Source organism: Vitis vinifera, chromosome 16 (genome assembly GCF_030704535.1).
Source record: "Vitis vinifera cultivar Pinot Noir 40024 chromosome 16, ASM3070453v1".
Classification (NCBI taxonomy): domain Eukaryota; kingdom Viridiplantae; phylum Streptophyta; class Magnoliopsida; order Vitales; family Vitaceae; genus Vitis; species Vitis vinifera.
In genome coordinates this window covers 26,794,126-26,805,381 of record NC_081820.1, presented here as the reverse complement: position 1 = coordinate 26,805,381, position 11,256 = coordinate 26,794,126, and the positions used below count along the sequence as shown (strand labels likewise).

Genomic DNA, 11,256 nt, shown 5'->3' with positions numbered 1-11,256 from the left:
TCTTCCATTATCGTCGAGGGGCCGATAATCTTAGAAGTATTCATAGTGGAACGCTGGTTGGAAGCTACCTGAGAGCTGCCTCGAGCCATAGAAGGGAGAAGATCAGAACGAAGAGTACAACAGAAGGGGAACTGAGATGGTAATTTGTATACAAATGCATAGTAATTACATAATGATCCTTCTCGTCTCAGTAAGTTGGGCACCAGATGGTGCATCTCATCTTTACAAAAATCATCATCTCGACAAAAAAACATGTTTCAAACATTTCAAAAGCTCTCTTCACTTGATCTAAAACCCTAAACAGGTAGTCTATATATGCCCTGGCATAAGCACATTTCTCAGGTCACTGGACGACCCACATCGTGTCCCAGCAACCGACCTTCCATTCTGGACGTAAACCTTCCTTCCATAACCATCCCAAACGGCCGGTACTCTGTCTCTCTCTCCAGAAGTGTCACAAATGTTGGAGCTGTTGACTCAGAGTACAAAGCTGTTATCGACCCTCCACCAGGAAATGCCATAAAAGTAGAACCTGATAGACTCGTCTTCTTTCAGAGTCATGGTTTCCTAGCTCGCCGGGTGAGCACGGGATTCTCTTTCGGAAGCTTGACTTGGTCTGATGGAGAGCATGCTGTAAGAATTCCCATATCAGTGAGACGTGATTTCACCATTCCATAGCTGGAGGGTCTACAGAAACATCAAATTTGTGGATGTAAACTTGCTTTTAATCAAATATGAACTATGAACAAAACATTGATGATGGTGATGATATGTCCTTTTAACTCAGATGTTTCAGGGCTGTTCATGGTGGAATGGATGGCATGATATTGTCCTTCACCCTTGTACTAATATTTTTCTTTAAATTTTTTATAACGGAGTAACCTTTTATAGCCACACCCTTAGGACTTTCGATTCGGACCAAACCTCAGATAAATTCGGAGTATCATGACAGGATTCGAACTCAAAACCATATGCGACTTTTGAGAATTAAAACATAAGATTAGTTATTTTTAATGTGGAAATTAAGCTTCATGATTACAAGGCATATTAATACACGTCTAATTTTATTTTTAGATGTTTTAATCGTCTTGTCTCTTAAAAAACATAAAATTCTTTTACTTCACTTTCTTTTGCATGGCTTTCTACTCCTATTTCATACAAATTCAGATTTATTCAAACTTCAGACCGAACTATCAACCGAAATTCAGAGTGGTCTCCAGAATCCGGACAGGGTTTACTCTCCTACCATCAGGGCGGTCACCCGATGGTGGTTTCCGTTAACCAACAGTGGGTCGCAGTCCCTGATGGAAGGAAACTTCCTCTTACCCAGGACTGGAAGACTAATACAAGTTACAAGGTGGTCTACACCCGAAATTTCTGTTACTGGGTAAGGCATCTCCACATCACCTGTGGGTCTCCCCAGTTGGAAAATCTCTCCCTAAAAGGCTAATCAATGAGTAGTCTTTAGACGGCACCTTAGGCTAGCTTCACATGTGGTTTCATGGAATCCACCTCAATTTCCAAAAGATTTTTCCCCAAGACCCCTTCAGTCGGTGCCACGTAACATGGTTCAAAATATCGGTCGAGGACAAGTCGTGCTCGTATCCGCCTCGGCCTTTTCACACCGAGTCCGACACCCGATACCATCTGAAACTCAAACTTCTCAAGAATCATTTAAATTCGATTGAGTCAATAAAAAAATTTCGAGTTGACTCGATTGAGATATCCGAGTTAAAAAAAAAAATTATTTTTTTCATTTTCAAATCACAACATATCAATAATAGACAAATCAAAGCTTGTCTTCAAGGAAAAAGCTTTTCAACAGCCAAAAACCATGACCCATGATGAGTAGGAAGAAGCACATCAATGACTATCATAGGTCTAACTTGCATTAATTTGGTAATATTATATTAACAGATTTTATAATCTATTATTTTATATGATAATAATTTATTATTTTATATAAAAAATGGTAGCATTATATTAATTTACTATTAATAATATATAAAAACCATTTAATTTATTATTATATTAATATATTAAAATAATTTAACTAAGAATATGTTATTTAATAAAAATTTAAAATGAAGTTGATGATTGAATTATATGTCTTTTAATAAAAATATCATTATATTTAAAATAAAATAATTCCATTTATTATCATAAATTACTTTCGGTCAACATTTTGTAATTATTGAAATAATGTTCAATGTGAAAAATCTTATTTTATTATTTTTTTTAACCTTTCTTAATTATATTTATTTATTTTTCAAATTTTCATAAGGAAAAAAAAAAACAAAAGAAGATGGAATGTAAGGGCCGGAAAACTAAATCGATTTTGAATAGGGTCCCTCCCTTAAGAAGGGAGTCACAAAGAATCACAAAGAAATATTATGGATGATCATCACAAGTCACCATAGTGGTATATAATATTATACTTTATAATATTTTTATAAATTTTTTTGAATCTTTTAATTATCTTATTTTGCATATCAACCAACACCGAGTTGAGATGTTGAGACCGATGCGACGACTTAGAACCATCTGAGTCAATGATCTATACTGCCACTTAGAAACATCGATCTCATTTCTCGACCAATCAAAACATTACCTGTGGGCCTCCCAATGGAAAAATCTGTCACATAATTCCAGGAAAGTGACCTCTGTGCATAATAAAAATCTTCCGAAGACTGGAAATGTACCATGTCTTCGCCGTCGAGGTCCGTGCACTCATCCTTTTTCAACCTTTTAAGGAGTTATTGGACTCCCTTGTTGTATAGCATGAGCCACAAGCTCCATTAGCACACACAATGAGTTCACTCCATCATGGAAGTCTCATACTAATTTTCTTAGCTTCTTTCATCTTGATTCTAAACGAGAAAGTTAGCTCGGTATCTCCTGCACAACCTAAAAGCAAGGTAAGTAATCGAATCATTCTAATCACTGTCTGTTCTAACTTCATCACTTTCCATATCACTAAATTCTCCATGGAAACCCGCAGGTCCACATTGTTTATTTGGGAAAGAGGCAGCACCATGATCCAGAACTCATCACCAACATTCATCATGAAATGCTAACTACAGTTCTTGGAAGGTAAACCGGGAAGAAAGAAAGAGTCAAAATCTATATGTTTTTGTTTGGAATTCTAGACTGAGATAGTCCAGTGTCATAACTATTGGTTCACCATGTTCTCATGATGCAGCAAAGAAGCATCTGTAGATTCCATGATCTACAGTTACAGACATGGCTTCTCTGGATTTGCAGCCAAGTTGACAGAAGCTCAAGCACAAGCAGTTTCAGGTAATCTTCCATGTCACAAAGATTACAAATTCTACTGGTGAATGCTTTAGATTCTAGGTTTATGATATACCTTTGACATCAAATGGTATGCATGGTACACATCGTATGCAATGGCCTGAATCCACTGCATGCACAGCCACCACTGAATGAGGGTTTGTGTTTCACATCAGAATGGCAGCCTGAACAAAAGGCATATAGCAGTAAGCAAGGTGGCTGCCTTTGGTCCTCTGAGGGCCATTTCTACTGAAGGCAAGTAAAGGGTAAAAAGGGTCCATAGTGGTATTTGGAAACAGGCATAATATGAAAAGCCCATCGGTCATCTTACAAGCAATTTATGTTGTTCCATATAATGTATTTACAGTCTTTCCCTTTTTGTCTTGGTTTTAGAGTTACCTGGTGTGGTTCAAGTCATGTCCTCTCGCCTTCATAAGCTGAAGACAACAAGGAGCTGGGATTACCTTGGCCTCTCCTCTTCACATTCTTCCACCAATCTCCTGTATGAAACCAACAACGGTGATGGAATCATCATTGGCCTTCTTGACACAGGTTCTCTACCTCTCCCCTGCATGTGTCTGCATGTCTGTATGTGTGAATAAAACTGAATTGCCTCCACTTGAATTGTGAGTAGGGATATGGCCCGAATCAGAAGTTTTCAGCGATAAAGGTCTGGGGCCAATCCCGTCTAGATGGAAAGGTGGCTGCAGCTCAGGACAGAGCTTCAATGCAACAAAGCACTGCAACAGAAAACTTATTGGAGCTCGTTATTTCTTCAAGGGACTTGAAGCAGAGATTGGAGAGCCATTGAATACCACTGAATACCTAGAATACCTGTCCCCGAGAGACGCACTTGGACATGGTACACATACATCTTCTATTGCTGGTGGTTCTCCTGTGGTCAATGCCAGCTACTATGGGCTTGGTTTTGGAACAGTGAGGGGTGGCGCACCTGGGGCTCGGCTGGCCATGTATAAAGTGTGCTGGAATTTGGAGGGGGGATTCTGCTCAGATGCTGATATACTGAAAGCTTTTGACAAAGCCATCCACGACGGAGTAGATGTGTTATCAGTCTCACTCGGTTCCGACGACATCCCGTTCACTGAAATTATCAAACCTGATAGCATCCTCATTGGTTCATTCCATGCTGTGGCACAGGGGATTTCAGTTGTTTGTGCAGCAGGAAATGGAGGCCCAAGTGCTCAAACAGTAGAGAATACAGCACCGTGGATATTAACTGTAGCAGCTAGCAGCATTGATCGGTCCTTCCCTACACCCATCACACTAGGCAACAACCGCACCGTCATGGTAATTCTCCATAATCTGGATTTTGCACTGCATAACAACATAAAATAAAATTTATATTAATCACTCACTCCTACAGCTCTTTCTGTTGCATTATTGAACAACTTGGTTACTTGCAGGGTCAAGCCATGCTCATTGGAAACCTTACAGGCTTCGCTAGCTTAGTGTACCCAGATGACCCACATCTCCAGAGTCCTAGGTAAATATCTTCCAAGGACAGCAACCTTCTGTTCTAACTCGGTGTTTCACTATTTCTGTTTAGGGCCCTATTGATCCCTTGTCCTGCACTGTCACTTCGGATCCCACCTCTTGGAAGGCCTACATTTAAAATCGAGTCCATAAAAATTATTAGACGTCAAAATAAATGACTCACTTGTCTGTGTAGCCCATTCTATATATTTACTACCACTCACCTGTTGCAGCAGTTGTCTATATATGTCACCGAATGACACTTCAGTGGCTGGAAAAGTGGCGCTCTGCTTCACTTCAGGTACATTTGAGACACAATTTGCTGCATCTTTCGTGAAAGAAGCTCGTGGCCTGGGGGTAATTATTGCTGAGAATTCTGGAAACACCCAGGCGTCATGCATCAGTGACTTCCCATGTATTAAAGTAAGCTACGAAACTGGAAGCCAGATACTCTACTACATCAGTTCGACCAGGTACCATTATCAACATTATCACAAAAAATATCATCATCCTCATCATCATTATCCTCATATAGCTTGGTTGTTGAGAGGCTTGTGCAGGCATCCCCATGTAAGGCTGAGCCCTTCTAAAACACATGTTGGGAAACCCGTGCCAACCAATGTGGCCTACTTCTCATCTCGAGGGCCAAGTTTCCCTAGTCCAGCAGTATTGAAGGTATTCTCCGCTAGCCCTGCCTAATTAATTAAGATAACCATGTCAGGATTTTGAGAAATTTTCTCTTTTTAGAATTTCACTGACAGCCATGTTGGGCACTGAATGGCACAGCCAGATATAGCAGGTCCAGGTGCCCAAATACTTGGGGCAGTTCTACCTTCTGATCTGAAAAAGAACACCGAATTTGCTTTCCATTCTGGAACATCCATGGCAACTCCTCACATTGCAGGCATTGTTGCACTACTCAAATCCCTGCACCCACATTGGTCCCCAGCTGCAATTAAATCAGCAATTGTCACAACAGGTATATGTCCCTTCCATTGAACTGCTAATTTCTTCACAAACACCCCCCATCCACTGTCTCTGGATGCTTAAAAACATCTTATTGCAGGATGGACAACCGATCCGTCTGGAGAACCAATCTTTGCCGAGGGAGATCCAACAAAGCTTGCTGATCCATTTGATTTTGGAGGTGGAATTGTGAATCCGAATAGAGCAGCGGATCCTGGTCTAGTGTATGACATGGGTACAGCGGATTATATTCATTATCTCTGTACCTTGGGCTACAACAACTCTGCCATTTTTCAGTTCACAGAACAATCCATACGCTGCCCCACTCGAGAGCATTCTATTCTTGACTTGAATCTTCCTTCCATAACCATCCCAAGCCTCCAAAATTCAACCTCTCTCACCAGAAACGTCACAAATGTTGGAGCTGTCAACTCCACATACAAAGCCTCTATCATATCCCCAGCAGGCATAACCATAACAGTAAAACCTGATACTTTGATTTTCAACTCCACCATCAAAACTGTTACCTTCAGTGTCACAGTTTCCTCAATTCACCAGGTGAACACAGAATACTCTTTTGGGAGCTTGACTTGGGTTGATGGGGTGCATGCAGTGAAAAGTCCCATATCTGTGAGAACTATGATCGAAGAATCTTATGCTAATGACAGCTAAAAGTAATTCAGCCGCTGCGATTATGTCCAGCTTTTGGCTGAAAATTAAAATATAGAACTCTGGTAATAAGGAAACTGCTACTCTATGGTAATCAAAATCAGATGAATAAAATGGTTTCTTCTTTTGCTCTATGCTGTATTTCATCAATGATTGTGTTGTTCTGAATCATTTTGTTAGATCCTATAAATGCGGTTGTCCCTTGGTACCCTGCACCAACCAATTGGTAACCAAGGATAGAGACAAAATAAAGCAAAAAAAAAAAAATTAACCTACAAAAATAGAAATGACAACTTAACAGACACATTGTTGCATGACAAATTTCACAATGAGCAAAACACTAGTTGAGAGAGAGGGATAGTAATGACTAAGATGGTGATTTGTCTATAATGCACTGTGACTATATAATGATACTAGAGAAAGAGAGGAGTAATAACTGAGATGGTAATTTGTACACAAATGCATTGTAATTACATAATGATCCTTCTCGTCTCAGTAAGTTGGGCACCAGATGGTGCATCTCATCTTTACAAAAATCATCGTCTTGACAAAAAAATGTTTCAAACATTTCAAAAGCTCTCTTCACTTGATCTGAAACCCTAAACAGGTAGTCTATATATGCCCTGGCACAAGCATATGACAATGCCATGGAGAAGAGTCAGATGATTTCAAAATATAACTTCTTCAAGTTATCTTACAAAAGGATCGCCCTTTGTTTGTCTCTTCTATTCTGCCAAGGAAGGTTCCCTATCTGACTTTACCACCACAGGCTCTAATTCCTCAGTTTTGCCATTTTCTTTAGGAATAATAAGCCCATATCCACCAGCTTTTCTTTTGTACAAAATATTAATCTCACCTGGAACGAAGGCGTAAGAAATTCAATCATCAGATAGCACAAAATCGAATTATGAAATATGAAGACAATAGAAAGATGTGAGATCTTCCATACCAGTTTCTTCATTTCGAAAACCAAAGAAGTCATGATCAACATTTTCCAGCTGCTCAACGGCTTCAGGTACAGTCAAAGGTGGCATGTCAAAGTATTTTGTCCGAACAATCTGAAAGGTGAGTTCACAGAGTGATTATGAGCTCAAGACAGAAGATATAGGTTCACAATCAATAACAGACATAATAAAAGCCCTAAATTTCAGTAAGGACTGCTGTGGTGATCCTCAGGTGTGAAGAAAACCATCACCAAGATCACCAAACAATTTTCCACCCAGCAATATCGTATGGCATTCAGCTAAATTACACACAAATTAGGCACAAAAACTATCTTCATGCTTTGATGCACCTCAATCAACTATGGATTGTGCTTCTGAATAGGATATAAAATATTCATGCAAATGATGATGATGATGATGATGAACTCAGAATGAATATGAAAATGTGAAATCGACCCTATGAAGCTAGATAAATAAGAAAATATATTAAGCAATACACGAAGAGACAACCTCATTGATTAGGTCCCCATCCTCTTTTTGAGGAACTACATCAGCTTCCTCCTCCACTAATGGAGTCTCTGGATCCCTCACTTTAAGTCTGTTGAACCCCTTCATATGTCGACCATGGTCTGAATCCTTCTCCTTAATCTTCCTCAATTTCCTCTGTATAATAGAAGACACCATATCAATACTCCCATAGAGTGTCTCAGCATGTTCCTCGGCCCGAACCACTCCATGCTTCTTCGTAAACAAAGTCACCTAAGAAACCAAATCCAAACACAATAACCCTCTCAATACAACCCCAAAAACCCGAAAAATCGAATGGAACTGGGAATACTAAGACATTGCTATTTGAAGGCACCTCACATCTCCGAATCTTGGGGCCTTTCCCAAGCTCTCCGCCTCGAATAGACAACCTAACATCCACTTCCCTCACAAGATGGCTATGCTTCTGAACTGCCTTCCCCACTTTCTCTTCCACATGGCTCCTAACTGTATCAGTTAACTGTCGAATTCACGCAAACATTTTTTCTTGAATTGAGTTTAGAATATTTGAAAACATAAATACAGCAAGAGAATTAAGCTCTGTTTGGTTGCTGAGAAAAATGCAGGAAAAGAAAAAAAAAATCTTCCTATCTCGAACATTTTCCTCCGTTTTCTCAGCAACCAAACATGGGACTAGGGTAAAGTAACTCACCTCCAAATTTTTGCCCTGGAGGATCAGTTTAACCGACGAGAGCGGACCGTCCCAGGACATTCGAACAGCCAGTGGCTTGGTCTGGCGAGTGGTTGCATTGAGTTTGAGAATGGAGGAGCCGCCAGAAGATGAGGAGAGATTGGACAGCGAGCGGAGAGACTTGGATGAAGCTAAAAAGGAAGAAGAATACGGAGATGGAGAGGGCGGATACTGGCGATGGAAGGAAGCAGTTTGCAGAGCAGCTGAAGGGAAAGGAGCCGCCATTGTTGGGTGAAGTCGGGAGCGTTTGGATGGATGGAAAAAAGAAAGGGAAAGTGGGCGAAAATTTTGAGAAAGGCGAAGAAGATATGATGTCAGACGTGGCTCAGCTTATCCAAACAGGATAAACTTGCAGAGAAACCTATGGCACGTGACAGTTGTCGATTTGTCTGCCCCTAATTATTTATATAATTAAATAAAAAATAATTTAAGGAAAATAATTTTATTTAGTATTTTTTTTCCTTTTCTTATCCTTTTGCGAAAACAAAATATAATCTAAAATAAATAAATAAAAAGTTTAAATAATAAGAACAAAAATGAGATGAGAGTAACCAGTCTCGACGAATTGGATTAATAGATAATCCAATTTTATATCCTTATTAACTATACTTACAATTAAATATTTTTTATATCTTAATTTTTATTTTAAATAATGAATATAAAGTTGGGATGAAGGTGCCATGTCTTAAACAAGTTTGATTCCATTCCTACATTCAAATTTGATATGAGTGATTGAGTTTTAAAATATAATTTGAAAAAAAAAATCTTATAAGTGTTTTGGCAAAATATTTTTCATATATATATATATATATATATATATATATATATATATATATTTGAAATTTGGACTAGGATGTTTGGTAGTTGGTATGGAACCATAAGGTGGTGTTGTTACCCAAATGGGTAATTTTGACTTTCCGGCGACACCATAGATATTTTTATGATTCTTATCTTCCACAAAAATTTGAAGCTTTACTAATTCATTTCCAAGACTTTCATGGTTATGATTCATGGTTTATTTCATTTGAGTTTTGATGTCATTGTTTTTTGAAAACAAAATTTTTATTATAAATAAGTGTGGACTTTATTATAAATAAGTGTGGACCCTACATTCTGCACGCATGCGTACGACTCGTTTTTTTTATTTTGAAAAATAATTTTTGAAACTTTTTTAGAGTAGCCACTTATTTTTGTTTTATTTTTAAAGGGAAAAATAATTGATTTACAGTGATAGACCGTAGCACCCTTCTAAGCTTTAAAAATTAGATCTCTTCTAATTAAGTTAAAGTAAGTGTGACAATTAATTGATTAAACATGATACCAGAAGAATATCAATTTAGAAATAATCAAATGAACAAGAAAGACAAGGTGTATACCTAAGTAGTGAGTTGATTGCTTCATGGAAAATGAAGGTTAGTAAACAAATACAAAATAATCACATGTGTCACAAAACAAAGCAAGTCAATCAAGCATAGCAATCAATCGACGAATGAGAAAATCTCATATGTTGGATCCCACTAAAGCCCAATTTATTTTAGCATGAATTAACTCCATAAATTTCATTATTTGAAATTATACAATTATTCATGCTTATAAAAAAAATGAAAATCAGAAAATTATTAAAAATTAAGGAGAATAGAACCTAATGTCTTGATTGATAGCTTCAAAAACATAGAACCCATAGCCTTTCAGCCATTGAAGCTTTCACACTTTGCATGAGCCGAGACTAAAAATGGAGATACAAAGTAAGAGAGCAAGAGATTGAGGCGAATGCCAATCTACATTGATACGAGGCCTGGTTTCAGAGCTTGGCTACATGGTAGACTATGACGTTTAGAATGCAAATGATTGATCCCATGAGCCATTATGATCAATGTACTCATTGCTCTCTACACCTCAAAATAGCATAACTTGGTAGTGGTGATGGCTCACTGGAATCCAACAAGTGATGATATTTAGATTCTTACCGGGCCATGTTCAAAAGCTCCATAAGACCCATTTATGTGCAGAAGATTCCCTATCTCAGGAAACCTACTCCATAAAACCATTTTCTCATCCCAAGCTTAGATTTAGCTCTTGAAGCTGAATGCAATTCCTTGAAGAAATATTGATGACTCCAAAGCATGATTTAAGTGTAGTGACTTTCATTCCCTCTCCAGCCTCACACAACTCAACAGGTGATTCACAAATTTAAAGAAAAAAAAAAACGTGTATGGAAAAAGAAAAAATAGAGGTTAAAACAAGGTAAATCCCAAGAAACAAACGGGAAATACCAAATAGCAAACATATTGAGCCTCATTTCAGATGTGAATCCATGGGCTATGAATAGGGGAATGACAGAGAACATTAACATGATTCAGATGAACCCATACGCATGATATCCTCAAGTGAAATAAAAGAAAATGAGAGAATAACAGAGTAGTCGCATCCAAGCAGCGAATGAAAGTTAAAAACAACAAGAAAAATGCATGAAGAACAATGTAATGAGAAATATGAACATAAAATCCATAATGCTTGCACCTAGGAGAGCTCCTTTCTAGCAAAAATGAGCCAGGAAACTTATGAGTTCATCTCCTTCTCTGCTCTGCTCTTTTTCTTCTTTAAGCTGATTTTCCTTTTCTTCAAGCTATCTCTAAAAAACCTTTCTTCTCC

The 11,256-nt window shown here is 38.2% G+C and overlaps 3 protein-coding genes across 4 annotated transcripts; 2 read left to right on the top strand and 1 right to left on the bottom strand.

The window, feature by feature from the left end:
• The first annotated feature begins 315 nt into the window (after positions 1-315).
• LOC132255337 (subtilisin-like protease SBT3.9) lies at positions 316-678 on the top strand. Its single transcript, XM_059743440.1, has one exon. It carries the CDS (start codon positions 316-318, stop codon positions 676-678), a length of 363 nt encoding a protein of 120 aa, XP_059599423.1.
• Positions 679-2,738: 2,060 nt separating this feature from the next.
• LOC132252521 (subtilisin-like protease SBT3.5) lies at positions 2,739-6,555 on the top strand. Of its 2 annotated transcripts, none has more exons than XM_003634105.4 (10): positions 2,739-2,918; positions 3,002-3,093; positions 3,203-3,300; positions 3,688-3,846; positions 3,929-4,602; positions 4,719-4,798; positions 5,022-5,261; positions 5,349-5,463; positions 5,575-5,767; positions 5,855-6,555. In XM_003634105.4, exons 1-10 carry the CDS (start codon positions 2,811-2,813, stop codon positions 6,424-6,426), a joined length of 2,331 nt encoding a protein of 776 aa, XP_003634153.1. In that variant the 5' UTR covers positions 2,739-2,810; the 3' UTR covers positions 6,427-6,555. The 2 variants fall into 2 exon arrangements, with proteins under 2 accessions (XP_003634153.1, XP_019081569.1); XM_019226024.2 differs by having other exon boundaries at positions 2,762-2,918; positions 5,025-5,261.
• A 294-nt stretch (positions 6,556-6,849) lies between these two features.
• Positions 6,850-8,956, bottom strand: LOC100853929 (ribosome-binding factor PSRP1, chloroplastic). Its single transcript, XM_003634106.4, has 5 exons — positions 8,566-8,956; positions 8,230-8,373; positions 7,878-8,126; positions 7,373-7,481; positions 6,850-7,279 (listed from the first exon to the last, which is right to left on the bottom strand). Exons 1-5 carry the CDS (start codon positions 8,827-8,829, stop codon positions 7,149-7,151), a joined length of 897 nt encoding a protein of 298 aa, XP_003634154.1. The 5' UTR covers positions 8,830-8,956; the 3' UTR covers positions 6,850-7,148.
• Between the last annotated feature and the right edge of the window lie 2,300 nt (positions 8,957-11,256).